The following is a 26388-nucleotide window of genomic DNA, read 5'->3' as shown; positions in this document are numbered from 1 at the left end:
CAGAGTCTAACAAATAAATAGGCGACGGGGCCTCTGTATAGCAGAGTGAGTGCCACCAAAGATATCCCTGCCCCTGAAAAGGGTTGAATCAATTTCCATAAAGAAACCAAGAATGCTCAAGACCTATTTGGATGTGCTTGACATTTTAGTAAAAAAGAGAGAAAGAGGGAGGTGAAGGGTGAGGGTGGGGAAATAGCAGTGGCTAACAAAGCATTTCGGCAGATCCTCCCAAGGAGCCGATGCGCTGTCTTGATGCTGACAAGCTCACGCACGCGCACATGCACGAGGACCAGCCGTTAATAACAGGACTGAAAAAGAAAGTCCCGTTATTTAAAACAACCAAACAAAAGACTTCACTGTGCTCAACACTTGATGACGAGCCCTCCAACTAATCTTGGGTTGACAGTTACATGAAAATCAACACTGTGTTATTAGATATTTCTCCCTCCTGTTCTACATGCGGGATGTAATCACTGTGTGTAAGTGGCCCGCTGAATTTGTACCATCCACATAAAGAGAGCCAAATGAAGATTTTATCCTCCATTAAGGAGAGCATGAAGCTGCTGCCTCTTTCCCAGAGCTTAGTTAAGTCCTCGGATGTCTGCTTTCCCGTTAAAGGCACTGCCTCTCCTGCTCCGCTGCCTAACAGCACTGAAGGAAGATGAGCAAATGAAACGAGGAGAGTAAAAGACGCAGATGGAGCTCAGACAGCAGCATCCCTGTTTCTTTAGCTCTAAACCTTGATCCCATCACCTCACGGGCCCAGCAGCAGTGCCACGCCCCAGGCCAAGCAAACCGATGGAGTCGCTGCATTTAATCACGACACCACTGAACATTTTTTTGGCTGGAGAGGGATGGTTTCTGCAGCAGCATCAGGGGCACGGTCCCTCCTGTGCTCAAGAGTCTTTGATTTAAAACAGGCTGTTACATTTTTTTTCAGGTAATTAAATTAAAAGCTGGAGAAGAGAGATATAAGCAACAGAGGGCGAGATGCAAGCACAGCTAAAGCAATAATGACAGAATTTGAGGGGTTTTTCTTTTTTGCTGTTGAAGCACTCATCCCATTCATCCTGTCTTTTTTTTTTCTTTGTCTCTCTTTCTATTAGGAGGAGGATGAGGAAGAGGAGCAAAGGAGACACGAGAGGAGAATCGAGCGGACGGAGCCAGTAGGAAGGGCCGATTCCTCACTGGAACATTCACCAGTGTTTCATATAGAGTGAGTGGCGTACCGCAAACACCACAACCCCACCCATACGCCATGTTAAGAGTGAAATTGTACAATTACAGTTAATCACGATTATTGTAATGGCTGCGTACCAATTTCTTGTTTCACCGCCCACTTTACGACCATGTGCCAGTAACAACCCAAACATCGAGACCAAGGCCTCAGTCTGTAAACATCGTCACGCGTATCTGGGTCGTGTTGATTTGTCTTCACGTCCTTATCGGAACAAATGAACCTTCCTCCCTTCCCCTCCCTCCCCCGTTCTCTTATATGTTTTCAATTAATTTGTTATTTTAGCACAACAGCAGTCTGATCTTAATCACTTAATTGGAGCCTCCATTTGGATCCTTAATCGACCCTGAGGTCCACCAGTCGCGCTTTGTAATGGATGACTTAGCACAGGCAACTCAGCGAGGCCTCCCACCAATAAGGACCCCACTCCCTCACGCCCCCACTCCTGCACATCCCACTGACCTCATGTTGTGTTTGACTGTGCCGTCTGTTTACATTCTGCATTTCTACATGTTGTTTTCACTTCTGTTATTTTTTAATTATCATTATTATTCATACACCTCTCTCCTACTCCCTTCTCCTCTTCTTTCTGGCTTCATCCATCACCATCCCGCAGAAGCATGCTCAAGCCCGTCGAGGTGTCCAATGAAGGTGGGCCCCTGGGGATCCACGTAGTGCCTTTCAGTTCACATGATATCAGGTAAAAAAAAACAAAACAGACACAAGCTGAAATTCAGTGCATCTCAGTTTCACCATCCAGTGTTGCTTTCTTTTTGCTCTCACTCATTATTTCACTCATTTTTTCTTACTTTCTCTGTCCTTTGTTCTGTCTTACATATCTCTTTTTATGTGTTGCTCAAGGCTGTTCTTCTTCTTCTTCTTTTTTTAACTGCCTCTGATTCTTGCAGTCATCTTTTTTTATTATCGTGAGCCTCGCTGTTGAAACACCACACCCAAACTCAGCACCGCTCACATCCCACAGCTTTGAAGCTCCCAGTGGTGAGGCGGATGGATGAAAGTAGTTTTTGCTCTCGACTGCACAGTTTTCTCCAGGTCTTGCAAATACTTTTTCTAACTGGGTTGTCGGTCATCGTTGTGCACGTGCCGTCTTGAAACTTGCTTTGGACTACTTCCTCTCGCTTTTTTTTTTTCTGTCTTTTTAACTGATAGGAGTGTCGATGACAAGGGAATGAGAGGCATCTGAGTTTCAAAAAAATGAAAGAAAAAAAGGGGGGACAGAGGAAGCGGTTAGATGTAATCAAACTAAAAGCTTGTGTATAACACAGATCCCTGCTGCATGCCAAAAGGAACTGGCTCGCCACCAAGGTGAATGTGACTACTCAGCACTGGAGAAGGAAAATCAGGGATGAGGTGGAAAGACGGAATAAGGAGATCAAACGGAATGACATTTGAAGGGGGAGAGGAGGAGAAAGGGGAGTGGTGTCATTGAAGGTGGCTCAGACACTAATCTCATTGCTGTTTATAAGCAAGTGTCAGGAAACTATATTTAGCTCTGACCTCGCACTAACTCCATCCTGACACCTTGAGTCAGAGCTGCAAAATAGTGATTCAGGATGAGGTGAGCCTAACGGAGGGAACGATTTCTAAAGGAACTAAAGCAGTTCAGCTCTCATTAGATGCGCTGCTGTCCTTAAGCTCCCCTGTATTGCCCCTAAATCAGACAGCATCTTGGAGCAAACAGCATTAACGCTGCGCCGGCAGTAAATTTCTTCCCCATCAGCTAAGGTCGGCACTAATAGCTATCACAGCCTTCAATTAACTTCAGCCATGATAAAACTTATTGTCTGGTCAGTGGGATGATGCTAATGGCCTGTCCGAGCTCTTTCTGCGCGTCGTGCACTGGGACAGGAGGCATTAGGCTCAGCGGGCTGTCATTAGTGTCTAGACCAGGGCCAGAGGGGTCAGACTGCCAGCAAAACCAGACAGCAAACAAGGAACTGCAGGCACTCCAGCATCGGGCTGCCCCCGTATTCTGCTCCACTGCACTGACATCAAGTCAGATCCAAGCAGGAGGGGGAAACAACTGTAGGAGAGAGCTTAGATACTGTCACTCTAGCAGGAAGAATCTTTCCCTGCCACACGCACACTGAAATGCACAGATACTTACCTGAAAATGAGCTCACACTAATGCAGTTTGTGAGCAGTTCAGACCGACCTTGAGAAGTATGTTCCCTCTCAGACTCAGGCCGTCTCCTTTTACAAGCAAAAACAGTTCTCGGTGCATCGTCACTTACCTACCTTGAGAGCAACGTGCACACATAAATATCCCGTACATCTACACACGCACGCACGCCCCCTTCCAGATGCCTTCCTAGTTTAATGAACTTCTCATTCCATGACCATCTTCAATTGTAAACAAACTGCGGACATAATTGCCATGCATAAATGGATCCTGATTGGATTATTATTTGATTAAAGGCAGTAGATGAGAGCAGGTGGCCTCCTCCAAATCAGCACTGCTACCCAGCCACAAGATGGAGTAAAGCCATATGGTGCGGTAAGATGCTGATTCCTTTTTTCGAGGAGAAGCAAGACTTAAAGAGTCTTTCTTCCCCCCCCCAGAGGCTGCAGAGAATCCACAAACTACAAATCCCTTTTTGCTTACATCTGCCACCTAATGAATTGCAGCCTTTGAGAATGACTTTTAGATTTTTCTTTAGTTCTTTACGAGTAACTGACAAGTATCTCTAAAAAAAAAGAAGCGAACTTCCATCAGTTTGAAAGGATGGGATTATAGCCAACACAATAATAGTGCTTTTCACGAAATCATCATCTTCTTTAAATCTCTAAACGATGCCGCTTTATCCCCAGTCCGCTCTGCCGCTGCTTGAATACTGATCAGGGATCAACCAAAAACTCCTTTATCTACTGTACCGTCTCGAGTCTGCTAGCAAATCAGAAGTCATTAGCGTGTGTCCGTGATGTAATCTCCGTGCGCAATACTTTGTTTTCAAGCTGCCAACACTTATGGAGATAAAGCACAATCATGTCTGCTTCCACGCCGGCCGCAATTACTCTCTGCTCAACACACTTAACCTGACCTGGCAACTCAGACACCAAGAAAGAGGGAAGGGCCTTTTGTGATCTTTAATTTCAACTTAATGCCGACCCATTTACCCCCGCTGAGTGGCTGAGATGAGTCTTCGGCGCGAGCGTGAATGTCCACATTATGCAGCCAATTAAAGCAATGTTCTGAGAGTGGCCCTGTTTGGCTGAAATGCTAAAGAGCTGCGCGAGCCTGCCCTTGACGTCTGCAGTAAACAGGGTCACAACAGTTTTGAATGTGCTGCTGTTTATGCGTCCAGGAAAAGAGACAGGAAGGGAGAATTATGAGAAGCATGACACTTATGTCCTTGACACCAATAAGGTGTAGCTTAGGGTCTAATTTATAAGCCCTGTCTGGTACATCTTTGTTTAGCTTGTTGATGGTTTTTGCTCCAGTAGATTTCATAATTTCTTCAAAATAAGCCTCCAAACTTTTTTGTCAGTTTATGCAAGGACACCAAACATTTAAAGTCAGTTTACCTGCTATCTCAGAGGCATCTTGCAGCTTGTAGCCAGAGTTTGTAGCTCTGCTGTGTGAGCATCCATCAGATATCTTTGCATGTGGTTATCCTCGAGGCCTAACTAAAGCCCTCAAGGAGCTCACTGATGTAGTTATTTAGAGGGGGAAGGAGGGCGGAGGGATATTTGAAGGTAAAGGTTGGCATTTTTTTTAAGGATTACTGAGATGGCACAGCCGTGGAACTCCTTGGGTTTTTTTTTTCTCAAACACCGCAGCTGGCTCTAGTCTTAAGCTCCAATGAAGGCGACTGTAGCACTTCCCTGGAAGCCATAGGATGATCTCTTAGCTGTTGGTCTGGATTATTTCAACCCACCCTGTCATTCTTTCAGACCTGCCCACAGGAAGAAAAAGAGGAAAGGAGGACAGAAGGACAGACGGAGGCTTAAAATGAGTGCAGGAAAATTCAGGACTCTATCCAAGCCTAGTCTGCAAAGTTAACTTTTGTTGACTGAGTGCATTACAATGGGCTAAACTCATTTTGTAATCTTATTTACTTCCCCAACTCTGTTGGAGACTTGAATATTTTAGGCACTCTGTTGATGCAAAAGTTATAAATCTCCAGGCCGTAAAATGACAACCAATGTCAATGCTGTACTACAAAAAGCTTCACTTCATACAGATGAGGACAGACTCATTAGTCCCCTCCTCTATGAAAATCTCTTTTCTCAAGTGCTTCAAAACAGAGCAAGAGATTTTAGCACAGCTTTCCTAAAACATCCTAGTTTTAGGATAATGGAAATGGTCAATTTTGAATCCGGTTTGATGGATAACAGCCTGCAGTCATTTGTTGTAGTCTTTAGGAAGTCTCACACATGTCTCCCAAGCAATCCTAGCCCATTCTTCTTTGGAAAAATTGGCCAGATTTGATGGTCTTCTGGCATGTACATAGGTCTTCAGTTCACCCCACAGATTTTCAATGGGATTCAAGTCAGGGTTTTATGCAGGCGAGTCATCAGCAGTCACTTTGGTCTTCTGGAGGTAGCTCTTCAGCAGGAGTGAGGCATTATTTGGGATGTTGTCATGTTGGAAGATAAAGGGGTGGCTGTAGCTCAAGAGGTAGAGCAGGTCACCTACTGATCGGGTTGGTGGTTCGATTCCCGGCTCCTCCAGTTTGCATGCCAAGTATCCTTGGGCAAGATACTAACCCCATGCATCCATCGGAGTGTGAATGCGTGTGAATGTTGTTAGAAAAGCATTCAGTTTAGGGTCAGTGCTTGTGAGAATGGGTGTGATTGGCATGTTGTATACAGCGCTTTGAGTACTCAGGGAGAGTAGAAAAGCGCTATGTAAGAATCAGTCCATTTACCATTTAAAGAGATGACCCAGACGCAGTTTTCATGCTGAGGTTTTCTTTCAAGGTCTTCATGTCCTTCTTTCTTCATGACTTTGTTCATCGTGACAAGATTCACAGTTCCAGACACACTGATGCATCTCCACAGCATAATAGTCCCACCACCAAGCTTCACTGTGTGGATGATGTTCTTTGGGTTCTACACCTTTCATTTCTTTTTCTAAACATAGCAATAACATTTGTTTTTAGCATGATGCTTTCTCAAGTGATACCTCAAACCCTAAATGTGTCTTTGTCTGTACCTTATTCTACACTCTCTTCTTGTCTCCACTCCATCCATTCTGATTTGGCTTCTCTACCTTTTCATTAACTTTTAAAAGTACACGTGCAATTTCATTGTGACAGTAGTTGCCTAAGTCGTGTGTTATCACTTACCTGTTGCATGAACCTTTGCAGGACACAGGGCTTGCTAGTGAAGCGTTTGGAGCCCGGAGGCAAAGCAGAGCAGGAGCGTCTCTTCCAGGAGAACGACTGCATCGTCAGAATTAATCAGGGAGACATTCGCAACCTGCGCTTTGAACAGTAAGCTTTCCATAGTGACGCTTGGAACATTTTCTTTTGCATGCAGTATTATTCTGAACACAGCTATTTTTGTCAGCTGACATTTTCTCCTTCTGGTAACCTCTCTTCTTGTCACTGGATGCCATGCTGATTTTAATTTACTTTCCTTTTCCTCCGATAGTAGGGAAGCACTGTCTGCCGAGTGATGCAGTTCACACCGAAAGCACTGTGTTGGACATTAAGCGCAGCGACAGTAAATAGTGTTGCTGTTGATAAGTGGAATCCAAACTGCGGGGAGACGTGACACCCACACAGCCGCACAATAAAACAGAAATATGACCGACTTGTTGGCCTTCCTGTAATAGGTCTCAGTGACCTGCAGTCCTTCACAGCTGTGCTGCTTTCTGATCCCAAACTATCCACACTCTTCTCTCCATTCATTTCTGCCAATGCGTCGTAACCTTTGTCTCTTTAAACACTCGTAAACATAAACGTGAATGTGTGGCATCTCACGCAGCACTGACGTGGACACATATATGCGGTGATACTGACATACAAAGGCATTTCTGCACTTGTGTATGTGTGTGCGTGCACCAGTATTAAATGGATTGCTTCTCCTCGAGGCTGAAAAATCGAGGCACTGTATAAAGTGGTCTGTTCAGCTCTCCACAGAAAGAAATAGCCCAGATTTTTGCTACCAAAGGCCCAGACAACAGTCGCACTGGGCCTGCACATCTAAAAACAGTGGGCTTTGAACCACAATGCTGCAAAAAGGACAGAAAGTTTAGCCTTCAAAAGTGAAGTCAGTAGCTATGAATTATCTCTGAACAACTGTATCACTGTAGGAATGTTTCTTAAGAAAGGCGTGATAGCAAAAGCTCTCCAGCATCTTGTTAAATGGAAGCAGTTGGAGACACTGTGCTAATCTGTTTATCACCCTGCATACAAACCCACTAAGGTTTCAGAATCCTTTAAAACGAAGCTATTGTCATTAGTAAACATCGCAGTTTCTTTCACAGCTTTTTTTTCCCTTTTCTGCTGTGAAGAAGCTTACCCACCAAATCCACAAGGGAGTGATGTTTTGTAGCGTTCCACGCTTACCCTCTCCTTCCAAACACACCCTCCTCACCGGCATCTGCACGCTTATGATGTTTGTGATGGTTTTTCGGGGGGGGGGGGGGGGGGGGGGTTGCATAAAAATGAGGCGAAGGAGCAAAACTTTAACCCCACCCATCGTTGATTGTGTGCCACAGAGAGTGACAATTTAAAGTGATAGTCTAATCTTCTTGGATTGTTTTGCATGGGTAAATATTTTGAAGCGCTTAATCTAACTGAATGTAATGATGCATTGATGGGGGTAATTTATTATTCAATCAGGCTCGCGCAGAGGCTGATTGCTGGAGTGATGGCAGCGCGTATGTGCACGGGAACATTTGCGTACAAAGCACGCATGCACGCACACAAACTTCGCCCCAGCCTGTCATCACCCTGCAGTGCGCATATGCGAGTGATTCTCGCAAATTACCATAAGAATGAAAACAGGAGAGAGCAAATCTCGCAGAAGTAGCTCGGTGCGCGTTCGCCTCTGCGACAGGGCTTGCGTGGAGTGCTGTCTGTTTGCGGCGGAAGCGGCTTAGCGGCTGTCATTGGGACAGAATCAGCATGGTATTGCTGGTAATGGGGAGGGGGCTGGAAAAAGAACATGGGATTGCTGGAATCCAGACACCCACTGTGCCTCTGGCCCCCTTATGCTGCAGTGTGCCTCACTCCTGGCCAGCCTATCTATATGCTAAGTGCTGCTGGCAAACCAGACTAAACAATTCTTGTGTCTGGGAATGATGGCGAACTCTTGTCTCGGCATATTTGGCCTCCCCCAAACTCATACGAGACTCAGTGTGTTTGTGTGTTCCCGCCCCATTTTGTGTTTAAGGAATGAATTCTGTGTGTGTGTCTGCTTACTTGGGAACTCATCGTCTGTAAAGTCTGAACTCAACCTCTGTTCTGATTGTTGCGTCAACTCATAACCATTTATCTCCAACCATGAACAGACTCACACAAACACACAAATGACTGCATTGTATAGAGATTTAACCTATATCACACGCAGTAATATTTTATGACTGATGCACCACTTACTGTCGTTATCTCTTACCCGTCTTGATGCTTGTAATTATAGATAATGTAATTTCTGCCCCATAATGCATTGCAGGAAGTAGTCCTGCGATTAGCCGCGCAGGCCTCAACTCTCTGTATCTCCTTTCAACATACAGTGCATTATGGCTTTCCTTATCCTTCTGTATCTGCCAAGCTTTGGTGCTACATCATTGTACATGTATCTCTTATCATGTTTAAAGCTAATTCATTTCTGTCTGTGTGACCTTACCGCTCTCTCCCTCGCTCTATGTTGTTTCACCTTCAGAGCACAGAACATTTTCAAGCAGGCGATGCGTTCCCAGGTTATCCTTTTCCACGTGGTCCCTGCAGCCATGAAGAAACAATATGAGCTGCTGTCAGCACAGAAGGAGCTGAGCAGCCCACCTCAGCTGAACAGGGTTCGTTTCAGCCAGGAGCCAGCAGACAGGTCCAGTCTGACCGGGGCGCTGACGCCCAGATCAGGACAACCACCGGGCCTCAATCACAAGTGGGTTTCACCTCCCTTTTCTTTTATTGAATGGTTACTGAATCGTTTTTTTTTCTACCCAAGATACATTCACACTGTTCTCATACATGAAACAAAGAAAAATCAATAAATCAAATAAAAAAAGAAAAATTAAAAAGCTGCCACAGATTTTATGTGTGTGAAAGGGAGTGCTGTTGTAATTGCAGCAGTCAAAGACTTTCACTGGAAATCCGTCAGAGTTTAAAAGCTACGCAAAAAAAAAAAGACAAGAGAGCAGCCTAATTGTAATTTGTAACTTTGACCTCTGAGTCTGCATCGGTGATCATCTTGTCAAAAGCCTGTTTTATTTGCCTGTGGTTTCTGTTAATTGTTGTAAAAACTCTGGTCTAGTTCCAGAAAGACAAAGATGTGGGTTTGTGTTTGTGGTCATAATGTCAGTTATACAGAACGATCAATCCTCCGTCTGTGCCAGTGAAAAGGTTCTTGCTACAAATACAGTTATTATTTAATGGTGAAAAGTCATTACTGTGCGTTATACATTACATTACAGGAGCCTGACGATGAATCTATATTTCATGTAACGACTCTGAACCCTTGTCTCTGTAGCCACCATGGCTCACTGGCAGGGAGCACCCCAGACTCGAGTAGACGCTTTGCCACTCCACCCCACATTTTGATCTCCAGGACCCCGTCAGCCCCTTCGCCCTCCCTGCAGCGCAAGATAAGCACAAACGCCCCCAGAACCATCGACCTAAAGAACAAAGGTCGCAGGTTCAACGTCCAACTGAAGAAAGGTAAGAGAGATAGTAGTGAAACGAGGTCAGTGCTGTAGGAGTGAAAACCAGCAGAATCATGTTTGCAATTTATGTGTGCTGACATCATGTGGTGACATGAGCCCGCCATGTTTGATCTGCTTTTTAGACATTTTTGTGTTAATAAGTGAGATATGTGTGATAATTGTATGTTTCAAAGCAAGTAGTGGGGAAATTCTTGGGGAAGGCTTAACAGTGGGTTGACCTTGCTTCTAACCATGGGGAAATTTTAAAAAGTGGCTTTTTTTTCCTCTTAGAGTTCAGAATTGCTTCTGCCAAAATTTCTGTCAGCCTGTCCACTGGCAGATTACATCGGCCTCCGCTGTTTATCAGCAGAAAGCCGGGGAAGAGCCCTGTATATCTGATAAAACTCCAGCATCAAAGAGTATATTCTTCACAAGACAGGCTTCTGCATTTAAACATTTAAATGCACTGAAAGTTTGCAGTTAGACACGAAAGATGCTGATCCTAAAGCAGCTCATGTGACAGCGTTAAAGTGTTTCATTAATTTGACCAATAATCTCTTTGTTTGCTTCTATGTCTATCAACCCCGTTACTAAGTGCGATAAAGGTGATATCTTGTCACCTTCTAGCATTTAAAAACTCCAGAGTAAACAAAAGGTCAAAGGGCTCTTAATGCAACCGAAATCCTTCTGGAAATAAAAAAAAAAACCTCCTCTTGCCTTTGCGCTTTGTTTAACCGAGAAGGCCGAAAGCAAACACAGATCAGCCCCGTCTTGAAAACAGTTTGTGGTTTCATCCGTTCATGCTACAGTACATCACCGCGGTCTTGTGGTTAAGCTTTGGCAAACCATCTGCTTCCAGCTGAGCTGGGTTTATTTGTGGACTTGGACAGACCTTTGATACCGGAGCAGTTGTATTTCTTTGTGGTGGCTTCGCTGCCAAGCCGTGTCATTTCCACCAGTTAGCCATCTTCATGTGAATTAGCGAACAGTAGGAAGCAGAGTGAAGTAGTTCTAAGGCGATGTCCTGACTCCGTCGATTTCTTTTTTGCTCCTTTTTTTTTCGGTTGCCGGAGCAGATGTTTACTTGAAAGCTGGCACCGAGGCCTTAGCGATGAGCTTCAGGGAAGGGTGCGGGAAAAAGTGAGGGCTGCGGCACGGGGTAAACGTGACCCACTCTGGGGACATGCAGTCACAAGCTGCTCTAACATGTTTGGCAAAGTTTCCCAGCGCTGCCGGCAGAGTTCTTAAAAGTTCTAAGTTTCCCCACACGACTCTCATTTCCGGAAAGATGTTGGTAGAAATCCAGCACCAGGCTGATGCCTTCAGTTTAGCTTATATCCACCAGCTGCATGGCTTCATGGTCACTATGAAATATTTCAGTATAGCCCAAGTAACAGAAATGGTTTCAAAGATCACTGCTTGTGATTTCAGTGGGAGTTTACCGGCACATAACTTCGAAGCCGTTTGTGAACTCCAGATGGAGATGTCCAAATGTTGTTAAACTGGGAATTTAACGGAGCATTAGGAAAAGGCTGAGTCGAGGGAAACGCGCCTCTGAAATCCATTTTGACAGTTCCGTTTGATTGCCATCACGCTAATGCACTTCTAGAAGGGCTTCGGCGGTTTTGTTGTCTGCTTGTTGTAATTGTTGTGATTCAGCCTAAGTGGCTCAGAGTTCCAAGTGGCAGGAGCAGATCCTGAATGGCAAATTAACAAGAGTGCCTTAATCAAATACTGCTGTCGAAAAGGACATACGCACCCCATTAAGTCATTCTAATGTGCCTCAGCCTCTCTTCATGTTTGCTGCTTAATTGGCTTATTGGAGCCAGGATTTCAGCTAATCCAGAAAGGGACACAATTACTTTTACCCTGGTCTGGTCTGGTACCTAAAATAAATACATCAGTGGTTAATTAGCGCAGGAATATTTAGAGATTGTATTCTCCTAATTGGCTGATTGTAGACTTTGAACAGCGGGATCTTATAATGGGCCGGAGTTGGGTTTGCGATGCGTGTTGGGCGGCAGTTTGTGAAAAGGGTCAGAGGGGAAGGGGAATCCCAACCGCCATGGCGAGGATTTGAAAAAAGGCAGGATATAATCAAAAGCTGTGATACATCTGTGTTAAATGCCATCTGCATTTGTTTACCCCTCTTATTTTCAGTCGTTTGAGGACAGACTAGCATCTGCACTAAGTGGAGAACCTCCCACGGCAACTGTGGGATCTGGTATTTAAAAGTTTGGCAGTCAAACTGCGCATTTAATATTCAACATAAACGATGACAGCTATTTTTGTCTGCTCACTTCTCGCTCAGCAGTGATGGACAGATCATAGAACGTCGTTATCCTCAGCAGCTCAACTTTCTGGCTTCAAAGTGATCTCTTCATCACCTTTCTGCAAGTTTATTTGTGCGTGGAAGCCAGGAGAAAGTTGCCAGCCGCGCTCCTCACTCTTAATGCCCCTTGTTCATCAGCGGCATCACTGTCAGGGAGACGACAGACTGCTAAATAGACATACAGGGAAAAGTAGGTCATGATGAACCATCAGAGGTGCTGACAGCTCTGTGAAATGAGCAGCTACTTTGACACGAATACTAATCACCGCTGTTAGCGTCAGAAAAGCCTCGGCTAAAACCGCAGAACACGACTTTCCAACTTGGAAATGCCTACAGCTAGGTTATGCATGGTGGAATCTTAACCGCCGCTCTGAAAGACGTTCTTAATGACTCATCTAGTTTAATCTGACACGCAGCATTTGCACGGTTTATCACATGTAGCTGACATTTGAACTACGTCATGCTTTTATCTGAAAAATACGGCTCTGGTCAGCAGAAAAGGTTAGAGCGGAGAGATCTTCTTATTTACCTGTTGTTGTATTTGCCTGATTCCTCTTAGACTATCAATTCATATTCGTTTGAGCAACCTTAAAGGTCAACCCTTAAACTTAAAGCAAATGGCTGTGCATAGCTGATGCCCGAAGTGTTTTTATCACATGTGGTTGTTGAATTTCACTGCACTTGGAAGAGACAGAGGATTTTCCTTTAAATATACAAAGCTAAGAAACAAATTTGAGTGCACACACAGTGATCACTGCTTTCTCCATTAGGCTAACCTCAAGCTCCCTATATATCATCCAAGACTGCTTTGACCCAGACATGATTTTTACACAGCCTTTGTGGCCTGCCTTTGCACCAAAACTCTGGAGGGGTTTTTTTGGTTTAAAATCTGGCACACGGTGTCGTGTGGGAAGATTCAGAAATAAGCACTTTAACTATTTAGGTGTCCTGCACTTTAGTTTAAGAGGATATTGAACAGAGTTTTAATGCATTTCCCAATCCATAATCATTCATTTGTCTCTGCTTGTTCTTAACTGGTCTTTAATCTGACCGCGACTTCCACGATTGGCTTTAAAGTCCATTCACATTCATTTAAAACACTCAATTTTGGTTCATAGCACTGATGCTATGTTTAGAGTTCAAGACACACCCAATCATGGAAATATGAAAAAATGCCAGCATGGAAGCAGGAATGTCTGTATTACCTCGTGGAGGTTCAGGACATGGTGGAAGGCCATCATTTGATTCCTGCTTAGTGGATTAAAAGTTACTTTATTTAATGATGGGGGGAAAATTGTATGCCCTTAGCAGTATTTATACACAGAATACACTTTGTATGTTTCTGTACTTTTAAAATGAAACCCAGAAATTGAAAATGTCGCTGTCATAAATAAATTTCCAGAGTTTCTGGGATTCTTCACTAAACACAAACATTTGCATTATTTGTGCTTCAGATCTTTAATATCAGTGTTATTCACTGCTCAAAAAAATTAAATGTTTAAAACACATCAGATCTCAAAGAGAAAGAAACGAATCATGCTTGATGTCATGCTGATTTGGACAGGGTAATGTGTTAGGAACGATTGGATGCCGCATTGCTTGATGGAAATAAAATGAAAATGAAAGTAAAAAAAAATAATGCAGCAGCCTAGACCAGCAGTCCCCAACCCCCGGGCCACGCACCGGTACCGGTCCGTGAGTTGTTTGGTACCGGGCTGCAGTTGAGGCTCGGGTGTGAAATTTATGGTTTTCAGGGTTTTTGTTGTTATTTTTTTTATTTGTTTTTATCGTTAACTTGGTTTCCCTGAATCTTTTCCCGTGTGTTATGAATAAATCCCATTTTTGGTACCTGTACTGGTTTTATTTTGTTTTATTTATCCGCAACACCTTAAAGGCCGGTTCGTGAAAAATCGGTCCGTGGTGCAAAAAAGGTTGGAGACCACTGGTCTTGACCATTTTACTGAAATTTGATCGTAGCAATTCAAGATGGTACTCAGTAGTTTGTGTGGCCCCCGTGTTTGACAATGTTGACGTGGCCAAAAATTCTGGCAATGGCACACATTGATGTGCCATCCTGGAGAAGTTGGACTACCTGTGCAACCTCCACAGGGTCCAGCTATCACGTCATGCTACCAGTAGTGACACTGACTCTAGCCAAATGCAAAACCAATGAGGAGGGAAACGTGAGTGGCCTCCACCTGTAAAATCATTCTTGTTTTGGGGGCTGTCTCATTGCTGAATAACAACCGCCTCTGCTACTTAACTGATCAAATCAATATCCCTCAAGTATAACTGACTTGGTGCTTTTCTCTGATTAGAAAGGGTTCCTTTAAATTTTATTGAGCAGTCTGTTTTAAGGATAATAGAAAATGACAACAGACAAACAAACAGTTTTTCAGTTTACTGGCGATCATGAGAACACTGCTGGCAAGCTTACCAAATGACAACATCACAGCATGGCATGTTTGCACCAGGAAAGAAAAGAACAAGTGATGAGCTGTGCTTTGTAAAATGTCACAATACCTTTCTAAGTGTCTTCAATTGTTAACTAGGTCCAGAGGGTCTCGGATTCAGCATCACATCCAGAGATGTCCCGATTGGCGGCAGTGCTCCAATTTACGTTAAAAACATCCTTCCTCAAGGCGCCGCCATCCAAGACAGTCGACTTAAAGCTGGAGACCGGCTGCTGGAGGTGAGGCAGGACATCAAACATCCTCTAACCATGACACAGTGTTCAGCGAGTGTGTTCTGTGAGATTGCGTGTTATTTCAGAGACAAATTACTCGTTTCCTGATGTGACTTTGTTCCTAAATTCAGTCTTACCGAGCCTTTGTTGGAGCGAGTCGAATAAGCTGCGTTCCCTTTGGCTACAACAATTCAGCTGCAGTTTTGAATTTCTAAGAAAATGTGGTTAGATGGAACAATATTTTGATTATACTTCAGTCAGACTGACATGGAAATCAGCGAGTGCTCCCTTTAGGGGGAAATAACCCATATTTAATTCCAGTTCCAACTGGCTCACAGGGTAATCTGCATAAAGGTTATGTGGAGGCCATAGTCCCCCCTCTTAAAAGTGAGTTTAGTTTCGCCTCCGACTGTGTATCTGTTGTACATTTATTTTTGTAAGTCTGCGTTTCTTTTACGCTTCGTGACTCCGTGTATGTGTATATGTACGTGCAGGTTAGTGGGGTGGACCTAAATGGTAAAAGCCAGGAAGAGGTGGTAGCCCTGCTCCGAGCTACACCCATGGGTGGAACCGTGAACCTGTTGGTGATTCGCCCAGAGGACTCCCTGCTGCCCCGAGAAGTGGTCAGTGCCCAGCCAGCACCTCATAAGCGTTTTCTAGATTTCAGCTGTTTGGTAAATGTTGATATTTATAGAGAGTTTGAGAGGACTTGCACATGAAAAGCTGTGATTTTCTCAGCCTATTTGCAATTATAATTTTATAGCTGTAATAAAAAATAAGAATTTGACACATGAATGGGAGGACAAGAAACTAGTTGAGACAGTGTAGGATTTCTCTTACTCGTTGCCATTATTACTTCTCAGTGGATATTAGCCAAACTCCCATTGTCACTTTGATAAAGCATATCCTACTTGATTCAATGAAGTCTCTCAAGGAATCTGGTAAATGTCACTAAATGTCTAACATCCTGTACAGAGTATGGATTTGTCATGGTGCCTGCACTAATATTCCCTTAACTGCTCCTCCAATCCATCAGCTTCTCCATCTTTCTGTCATTTTTTAAAATTATGTTGTCTGCACTGATTTTAATTTAACATTTATTTATTGTGTCAGTCTGTCAGTGCTCTCATTATTAATGCTAGTGGATGGCTGCTGTCCACTTAAGGATTTCTTCTCTCTAAAATATGAGCCTCTGAGCTCTGAGTTGACTCCGAGTCGCCGGTTTAGGACAAATATTCGACTTTCCATGTACAGATCCCTCCTTTAATTGTGGCTCATGCTTTTTTTTTCTCTCTCCACACACAGATGGTCATTTTAGCACATACAGACATGCAGACACACAGACCCATTATATGCACACACAGGCACTCTGAAATGATGTGCCTAAGTGTGTCTAAGTGCACACAAATACAGCTTTGGACATATTCAAACACACACCCTCCCAGTGAGCCACACAGTCTACATACAGGGTGACTTTGGCTGTCGCGCAACAGATGGCGAGGCTACTGCCCCCGTCCAGCCTGCGCTCTGTGTCTGTGACAGCAGGCTTAGTCGTCACAGCACCTTGGCAGGCCAGGGGCTGCTGATGCCAGCCTCACTCCTTACCACAGCACTCAGCCCGGCACCCTGGCTGTTAACCCCGCAATAGGAGCTGTTCAACCTGTGGAATAATGGCCCTCTGAAGCAGTAGCCTGCTCTTTTAATATGCTATTAAGCTATAAGCTATACTTTCATGTTTTTTTCTCACTGTAATTTTCAGATTTAGGAAGTTGGCACAAGAGCACGTGTTAAAGTTCTCTTGCTATTAAGGAAGTCCCCAAAAAGTCATGTACCGCCTTAAAATGCCTCACATGTGTTTATAAAGTATGCTGCACTTTTGATGCCTCATGGCTCAGGTACGGTGGCCCTGAGAGGTCAAACTCAATAACTCAATAATGTGACAATGACAAGATGCTTAAAGAACTGGAGGATTGATCGATGTTGTGAGGGACAAAAAGATGTGGTTTCCTCCATTTTTTGAAAAAAATTGTGTTTTTGTGATTGACGTAATACTGTAGATACATGTTTGCTGTTAGCCGTTTACTGTTAGCTCATCACTGTTGTTCCGTCACACTCCTGTTGTTTTCTCAGGGTTCTTTTTTTGTGAGCTTTTGCAGAATTTTTTCTCTTTCTGTTGTGTTTTGTTTGTTTTTCTAGTTGCTGGTGTTTTTTTAAAGTTGCAGTGCGTTTCACCTCTCTGGATCACCTAGGAGCCACTGCTAGCATAAAACCTATAACCTTGATGTCATTCAACTGGACTCTTTAAACACACACACACACACACACACACACACACACACACACACACACACACGCACACACGCACACACACACACAAAATAAACTAAATACTTAAAACTAACTGGAGGTAGACGCCAAACTGATCCACGCAGCCTTGACAGCAGCTGAGTGACGCTGTGAGGGCTTTTTAAAAAATGCACGCCTGCCCGTGGCTCGTGTTGTGGAATGAGAGGTTGACGGCTACGCACTCTCAGCTCCTCAGGCGTGATGTGATTAGAAAAAAAAAATCCATCGTGCAAAACCTGTCTAATAATCTCCTTTTTCTTTTTTGTTTTTGATTTCTCCATCTCTTGACCAAACGCTGTGCGCGACTGCTGGTTAATATTTCATCACTTTCCATAGCAGATTAACTCTCTCGCTTACTTTTCCTTTTTTTTTTTTTAAATTCTCTCTCTCTCTCACACACACAGTTTCACATTTCCCAGCAGTGCTTTCACAAATCTCAATAATCCCTACAAGTATGTTCATAAAAATCAGATAAGGAGGCCAAGGCTCTGCCGGTGACAGTTATTGCAAATAAAGCATGGTAGAAAATTGTGGCTGGTAATTGCCTCCTCTGTCACACACTGTGGATAGGTGGGTGATGGGTGCGTGCATATATTTCTGCTACACACTCCACTGGTAGGGCACACATAACGGCGCACCTATAGACGAGTGTTTGTGGGCTGTCATTCCTGTCTTTCTTTGAATGATTTTTTAAATTGCAGCATGAGTGACACACACACACACACACACACACACATACACACACACACACACACACACACACACACACACACACACAGCCATATAAATCAAAACGAAACAAAACAACAAAAAAAACCCAGACCTTTTTGTCTAGTTGACATTTGCCTGCTGACGTTTAATGTCAGCATCGGAAATCCCTTCGTGCCTCCTTTTGTTTAGATGTTTGCTCGTGTGCTACCCGTGCTGCTTGCGCCCCCAGAGGAATTAATTTACTCTCCCAGCATGTTCGCAATGCATCTTTAATTACCACGGTCAGGGTGTGTTTTGACATGCTTTCAGTAGCAGTAGCGGGAGCTCTCAATAGCTTTCAATAAATATGTAATTGCAGGAAGGAGAAAAGGTTAAATGGTAATAGAGGAAAAATGGGGCAATGCGGCTATGACTGCTGCTTATTTCCACCCATCTCCTCCTGCCCCTCCTCCTCTCCAGGGATGTCAATAAATATATTCAGACAGAGACAATATATTTTATCAAAGAAGGTGCTTCAACCTTGACTAAACTCTGGGCTCATCGATAACAAGTTTGTTTGTAGACACCAGGTTCTTCTCTACAAAGCCTCCTTCATCCTTAAACATGTCTTAGAGGATAGTGGATCTGTTCGCATTTTGTTTTGTTGTCATGTTTTTTTACCTCTTTGCTTTTGAACCTCGTAGCCTTTAAGTGTAGAGGAAAGAAATGCTGAAACAGAGAGAAAAGTTCACCACAAACTCCAGACGCAGTAGCAGGCTCTGATCAGTGACTAGGTGCAGGTAGAAGAAAAAAAAGCCTTGACAGCTCTGGGAGTTTGAGTCAGTGATTTCAAGGCAAGAGATTAAAGGCTGGAAGTCAGATGAATTAGTGCCCCCTATGCGTTTGGAGGTAGAAAGGCTTTATGAATTATTTGTGAGGGCTTGTGTCTTCACAACTTTTTCTGATTGTTTCATATTAGAGGTGAAAGGAAGTGGAGAAAGTTTGTGTCTTCGATAAAGAAACTAAGAAATGGAGTAAGAGAATGAGATGCGAAGAAGAGTTTAAAGGTTAAGAGGTAGATTGCAACCCCGCCCCTCAAACAGACACATACACATTTTAAAAAACCCAAAGCGGCAGTGTTAAATGCATTTTGAAGACACATCTACACTACACGCAGCCCACACATAGCACAGTAGATGTTATTTATTGTAGCCATTTATCTCCCGGCGTGCGGCCCCGTTTGTGCTTATAGCTGCGAGCAGTGCTTTGCCTTCATAGTGGATATTGTAATCCTGGCTTCTGCTTTGTATTTATTTATTTATTTCGTCCTATAATAACGAGCTAAATGTCATGCTTCGTTGTGCAACAAGCAACGGCGGCAGTCAAAAAACGAGGCACTGCCTAAAGACGTCCATCCACGCCCTGTCACCTGTGGCGGAGCTCGTTCATGTGTCGCCTGTGTGTCGTTTCGAGCAGACACGGCAAAGTAAAAGCAGAGGAGTATAATCTGCAACATTTTATTATTACATAAATAAGGAGTTGGGAGGACATTTAGCACGGGCCGTCTGTGTTTAGTGACAAATCACTCGTTTGAAACCAGCCTGCCTCTAGTTAAGTGAATTAGCCTGTTGCTATTGCTGCCGGAAAGTGATCCATGCACTAAATATATGTTAACTCTTTCCTGCATAAAGACATTTGACAACCTTTTTTGTGCCCTTGATGACGAGTGTATCAATAAAAACACGAAGACCAGTAGAATAGTTCCTGGGCTTTTCCAAGAGTTTCCGACCTCACCGACTTCTGATGCAAACCCGCTCATTTTGTCCTATAAGCCTGAAATATATGACAGAAACCTCTCAGTTCAGAAAAGAGCTTCAAAGGTAACTCCTAGTACGCTTTCAAGGGGTAAAGTGTTAAACAATGCCACAAACTTCTGAGTCACACACAGTGCGTTCAAGCACCATAATAACGGTGCCCGTTCCTGCTCTTACATCGTTGCGTGACCCTTCAACAGCAGCACATTTTTCCTTCCAAGATAGCAGTGCGGACTGCGGAGAACAAATGGGCTTGTGTAGCCTCTGTTGTAACACTGCCGACCACATAAGAGCAATTAAACAGTGCATTAAAAACCCCTCTTTATGATCATATCGCACTTGTCACTGATCCATTAGTGGCTATATCTGCCAAGCAATGAGAATCTTAATTGCACGATTAATTCTAGCCTCAGATTGATGTGACAGCCGAATTTATGGCTCATGTGAATACTGAGGACGCGCAGACAAATGTGTGACACTGCTGCTTACATTTATAGCAGACTAATGGCCCACCCCGGTGGCCTGGTTTCAAATTCTGCCTATGTTTTTGACCACTGTGCTGTAATCGAGGCAGTCAGAACTACTCCATTTAAACATTGTGTTATATTAAACACAGGTCTCTGAAAACGATCGCATACATGAAGTGACAAAAGCACGGTTGCATTAAAATAGATGGATACGAGGTTCCGAATTGTTGTTTTTCTCTAAAAATCAAGTGGTCATCATCAATACTCATTCACAGTTGGCTTTTGTTGCAGTGCCTGCAGTACAGTAAGGTTACCACTCATGATTTGCCTGTGTTAAAGTTGGAAGGCAAGAACAGACGTATGAAGCTGTATTGATTTCCCTGCTGCAGAGATCCATTTACCGAGTCGGTAGAGGGAGAAATGAATTGATATCAGGCAAACAAAACACAACCCCCTGTCTTTGGAGGCAACTAAATTATACACAGATCTGCTCTGTCAGAGCCAAGCTCAATCCCTCCTCATTTATTTATACACTCCTCAACACAGAACGAACCTTTGTCATTTTTAACAGGTTACACGGGATGTTAAAGTGCGAGAACAGAACAGGAATCCTTCTGTCTTTGGCCACGGATGCATCTAAAATGTAATGGCGAATCAGCTGCTTGCATTTGGCAGAGATGGTCAGGATGAAATTGTTTTGATATTGTATGAAAAATTTTTCAACCTTCATCTCTGGCTCATGTCTTTCAGCACTTTAACAGAGCAGCTTTTAGATAAACCATTTGGCACATTCCACTGAAGCAGTGATAAACAGCTATGTGCTTATCTTAAGCTATGTGCTACCCACAGCCATGCCAAAGCATGACAAACATCTTTGGAGCTAATATAATTAGATGTCTCTTAAAGTAATGTGTTTTTTTTTTTTTTTAAATTTCGAGTGACTGTAAGGGTGAAGTAATTCACTGAAACTTTTGATAACAAAGTGCCAGAGACAAAATCGTTCTTGCGCGTCTCTCCAGCAGCTTATTTATATCACAGCAGGTGACAGAGCAAGAGCTATTTTACCTAAGTGAAACCTGGCGAAGGACTCGAGATCATTAATCATTTCTTAGTGGACTTTGTAATTTAAGGTGTTGCAACCTTTTTTGCCGGTATTCACAATTTTGTAATGAATTCCCGGTCTCCCTTTATGATATGACTTCAAAACAGTCCCAGCTGCTAGAAGGTAAATGGACGTAATCCTGCAGATTGCTCTAATAATACCAATGTGTGGCTCACTGGTGAAGTCCGATTACAGGAACTGCTCAAAAGACCTTTGGATGGAGCATTTGGAATGCCACGGTTTGGCAGTGTGCAGTCAGAGTTCTTCAGAACAGTTTGGCAGCATCAGGTGCGTCTCGGAGGTTGCTTTGGCTTTCACTTTATGCATAAAAATGTCTCTGACATGACAGACCACAGTGATTTTGGTGGATAAGGCCTCCAGCGTGTGTACCATGGCACTACAAACCTCATCAGTACACTTTCTCCGACTTTTCCCTCACTCTCTGATGTTTATCACATCACACTTTCCTCCTCTTCCTTCTTATTCTTCTTCTCCTCTTCCCTTGTGTTTCTCTCATTAATCACCAACACCGTCTCCCAGCGTAGTCCTTTGCCGTATTAATTTGCCTCCTATAGAAACGCTTTCCGATCAAAGTGCACAGTTTTGGAAGCATGCGCTGTCATAAATAAGGCTAATAATGCCAAGCATGGTTGAAGACAATGCCAGCCCGGTTAACAGTCTCTGAGTCGAGTCTCGTCGAAGCCACCTGTTTTCGTTTAACACTTTTGAGCAGCTGTTCCCATAATTATGCTTGCTGTCAGTGCAGAGAAGAGGGAGGGTGCACCACAGCATTGTGCTACACCGATAAACAAGGTAGTTAAAGGCCACTTATGGCGACACAGTTACTCTCCCGAAGGGGATTCAGCGTCTGTTTCCAGAACGCATAATGAACTGAAGTGTGTGTGTGCAGTTGGACATAGCGAAGCGCTTTTTATCCACCATTAGCTTAAAATGAGAGACATCTGCTTCGTGATGTGCGTCTGCGCTTTGGTTCAACCGAAACGCCTTTGCAAACATTCCCGGCTGCCAGCTACACTTAGAAAGTAGCCTTTTATTTTTAATGTTCCATGTGATGAGATGAAATCGCTTCCCGAATCGCCTGCAGAAACACCTCCCGTCAAGTCATGCCCTGCATATGAGTCTGTTTTTTCTCCCCCCTGTCTTTGGGTCGCTCACAGTGAGAGTCAGTCAGCACCCCTCACTGAGAGCCACTTGCCGTAATGCATTCGCCATGATGTAGATAGATCTGGCCTCAGATGCCCTCGTGGAAACAGACTTTGTTAAGTCTGTTAATGAGCTTTCTCATTAGAAAACTCCCTAAAGGCGAACAGTCCCAGTGCGTCAGCTCTGGGTCAAAATGTGCTGGATCGCTGAGTGAAGAACATATAACATCAGTTCGCAGACACTTACAACCTGTCACTGCCGGCTGTGCAGCTTCGTGCCTTTTGGTGTTGTGTAATAGCTCGCCTCTCCGCCCCTCGCCCAGCCTCCTCATTGTACCTGAATTTGTTTCCTCGACTTTGAGATATTTAATATTCAGCCTCTTTGTCTGTAAATGTTGCAAGGAGAAACAGCGCCAGAAGAAATTTGTGTTACAATACTTATCACTCGTGCACCACTTTTGCAATTACACCCATGGCTGATTTCTTTTAGCCCTTTTAAATTCATTTCCATTGACCTTTATGTCACCAAATTGGGCCAAGTGTGGAAAGAAGTTTCCAGGAGTGTTAATTGTTTTAGGCAGTGATGTGCAGAGAATCAGAGTTATGTGTGAACAGAAGTGATTGTAATTCATTTGCTCTCTGCCTTTTGCATCTCTCTCTGGTTTCTCTGCCACGCACTTGCACGCAACCCACAAATGCTCCTTGTTAGCATGTGACAAGTTAAGCAAGGTAGAAACAAAACAAAAAGGCCTAATAGGCAGGCTGGAGCTCCTTTGCTAGCAAATGCTTTCCTTTCTGTGCCCACTTTTATTCACCTATTTGTGAACTTGGTGAAAAGCTGCCTCTAAAGCACTTCCCTGCTGGTAATGAACTGCTGCTAGCTCATCAAAGTGTTAATTAATAAAGGATTTAATGGTATAATAGGCTGTCGCTCCATGGCTGAGTCAGAGGGGACCTTACAAAAAAACAAAAAAATCTGCATGGGCTCCTTTTGTGATGAATTGGTCAAGTGGCTGGTCACTTGAGCTGTTGAGCTAAGGGGATAATGATAACAATTTTATTACAGCCACTCCTCTCTGCTAGGCTTGCATGATTACGGCCAAAATGATTATCACTGGAATTAATTGGTTCCATACTGAGGTCACAATTATTTTTCCCGGGTATTCTCTGATTTTTAGTGATGAAAACATTTCAAGTGCACTTTCATATGAACACGACATTGCAAATCTTTGCATCAAAATAAAATTGGTAGTGCTTATTCACTTAAATTTAGTCCATCTCTTAGAAGGGAAAAGAAAGTATTGTAGCAAAACCCAACAAAAAACTAAATCAACTTTGCACTACTTTCACTTTTACCTTGTGCTAATTAATCTTTATAAATGAATCTTTGCAGACTAATAATATAAAGTCTCTCATTCTATTCGTTCTCCCTGCATGATGGATGTTAATAAAATTCATAGCAGAGTACCTGACAGCTCTGAGATCCATCTCTGCTTCCCCTGTTGTGTTTTGCATACAGTGCAGTTACTGCCAGTTTAGTAAAATATAATATTTGTTTAGTAAGCTGAACATTTTCCTGGAATATTTGCTAAACAGTTTTAAGTAGTCAAATGGAATGTGATTGGTTAGTGATTTCAGTGAGCACCTGTTGCATAGATTCATTGCAGAAGCTAAATCAGCTGTTACTTGTTCAGACTAATTTGAACAAGGTGGGTAACAGGCATCTCTGAAAACGTTAGAGCACTTATGCAAATATGTGATGTCTTGAAATATCGAGCAGATATTTGAAGTTTACACAGTTACATTATCGCATGAAAATATCTTAAAAGTTTATTTTGTGACCCAGAAAGAGTAATATTTCAAACTCCGCCACTCTGTGTTCCTCCGCCACTGCCTCGTTTGAGTTTTGGACGAAATGGATTCTGGGATATTGTATTTCGTCATTTCAAGCTGACTGGAGACCAAAACAGCCAATCAGATTTTTTTGCATCCAAGTCTGTGATTGGCTGGTTTTGTGGCACAAATATAACGGTGTACAGAAAGAGTTGAGCGCGCACGGGCAGAAATGTTGAGAGCGCAAGCAACACATTGCGAGCAAGCGCAAATGCAAAAACTGAGCGAGAGGGGCTGCTTTTGTGTGTGTGTGTGTGGATAATAGCAAACACTGAAATACATTTTTTGCACCCAGCAATGAATTTTGTTCACTCAAATTTAGCTTTTCTTCGCTCAAAATAAATTTCTCCTCAAAATGCAACACTTGCACCTGCAATTTTTTTTTACGTGCGCTCAATTTTTTTTTACGTGCGCTCAGAATAGTGACACAAAAATAACGGCATACATATGCACCTTTTTTGGTTGCTTGTGCCTCTCAGTGTTGTCACGGATTTGCGGGGAGAGCCACTTTTTTCCACAAAAATTAGGCAGCTCCTGAGCTGAGCTGATGCCGAGAGTTTGCTAAGCTATTTAGAAACTGAAGAGATGAGAGCAACACAGTAACAGCCGCCTCTGCACCTAAGAGACTATATCCATCTCTAGGCAACTGATCAAACGCATGTGAAAGGCAAAGATTAATGCATGACATATGACAGATTCATCACTTTTATGTATGTAACATTGTTCTGTTTAAATGCGCTGGCACATATACAATACACTCCAGGCTGTGCTAAATTACATCACATGTATACAGTTAACAGTAAATCTTCAAGTTCAGTCATTTAAGCCCAATCAGTGGTCCAACCACACCGGACTCCTGGGATAGCCACGGTGTGTTTGTAGTTGCTAAAATATCAGTAATATCTTAAACAAACCTTTATTTGTCACATGTACTGTATATTAAGCAAGTGAAACTGTTTCCACATATTCCTGCATGTTAGGAGGCTGGGGTCAGAGGATTGGGGTCAGCCATGGAGCAGATATGCTGGTGTGGACAGGATTAAGGGCTCAGCTTGACAGTGCCACAATTCCCCATCTTTTGCTCAGTAACCCAGAATCTTGACTGTTGAGGCGCAACTTCCCCACAGAGTTAAGAGTACACTGTAGCACATTTGTATGGGTTTTACTTTTCAGATTGAACAAATATGAAGCTGATCTTATTGTTCAAAGAACAGAAAACTATCAGGAAACAACAGTAACCCCAAAAAGGTGGTGTTGGTTGTGGCATGCTCAAGGCCATACATCTTTAAACTGGAGAATAGTTTGTTGCCGGTGATTTATTTTCTTTTTGTTGTTCAGAAGAGAGCTTGACTCTGTCTGTCTACATCAGCATAATTTTTTACCTTTTATGGAGGAAAAAAACAACAACAACAAAAACAACAACGAGAAAACAGATGTGTTATGCATATAACTTTTTTCCTGGTGCTTTTTTAAGTTTAGTTAAGCACGTAACCTTTTCCCTGTCTTTACATCATTTCACTGATTGTCAGTACCTTTGTGCTCTCTGTCCCAGGTGCATCCACGGGGCTGTGCTTGGAACAATGAGCTGACTTTCTTTTTTCTCTTGTTCGGAGATAGCTGAATCCAGCTCTGCCTGAGTTGAATCGGTGCAACAAGGCCTGTCAAGCAGCCTGACAAACTCATTCTTGGCTAGCGGCGCTTGTTCCTGTCTGATGAAAATGTTACACTGCTCTCTCATTCTCTGCCTTGGCCCTCTATTCCCGGAACACAGCTCTGAGTGGGTGGTTATTCTGTCATCATTTTGGAAGACGGGCGTGCACAC

The 26388-nt window shown here is 43.3% G+C and overlaps 1 protein-coding gene across 1 annotated transcript in view; it reads left to right on the top strand.

Moving 5' to 3' along the window:
* LOC146379933 (partitioning defective 3 homolog) overlaps nucleotides 1–26388 on the top strand; it is a 354176-nt gene that overhangs the window by 168269 nt on the left and 159519 nt on the right. The window contains exons 6-12 of the mRNA XM_084938841.1: nucleotides 1107–1216; nucleotides 1854–1937; nucleotides 6571–6696; nucleotides 9095–9316; nucleotides 9902–10089; nucleotides 14958–15097; nucleotides 15586–15714. Of these exons, the coding sequence (XP_084794967.1) occupies nucleotides 1107–1216; nucleotides 1854–1937; nucleotides 6571–6696; nucleotides 9095–9316; nucleotides 9902–10089; nucleotides 14958–15097; nucleotides 15586–15714 (999 nt within the window). The remainder of the gene's footprint in view (nucleotides 1–1106; nucleotides 1217–1853; nucleotides 1938–6570; nucleotides 6697–9094; nucleotides 9317–9901; nucleotides 10090–14957; nucleotides 15098–15585; nucleotides 15715–26388) is intronic.

The sequence above is a fragment of the Perissodus microlepis genome, chromosome 9 (assembly GCF_051167445.1).
Source record: "Perissodus microlepis isolate ML-2025 ecotype Zambia chromosome 9, ASM5116744v1, whole genome shotgun sequence".
In the NCBI taxonomy this organism is placed as follows: domain Eukaryota; kingdom Metazoa; phylum Chordata; class Actinopteri; order Cichliformes; family Cichlidae; genus Perissodus; species Perissodus microlepis.
Note: the sequence above shows the minus strand (reverse complement) of the source record. Positions and strands in the feature narration are given on the sequence as shown.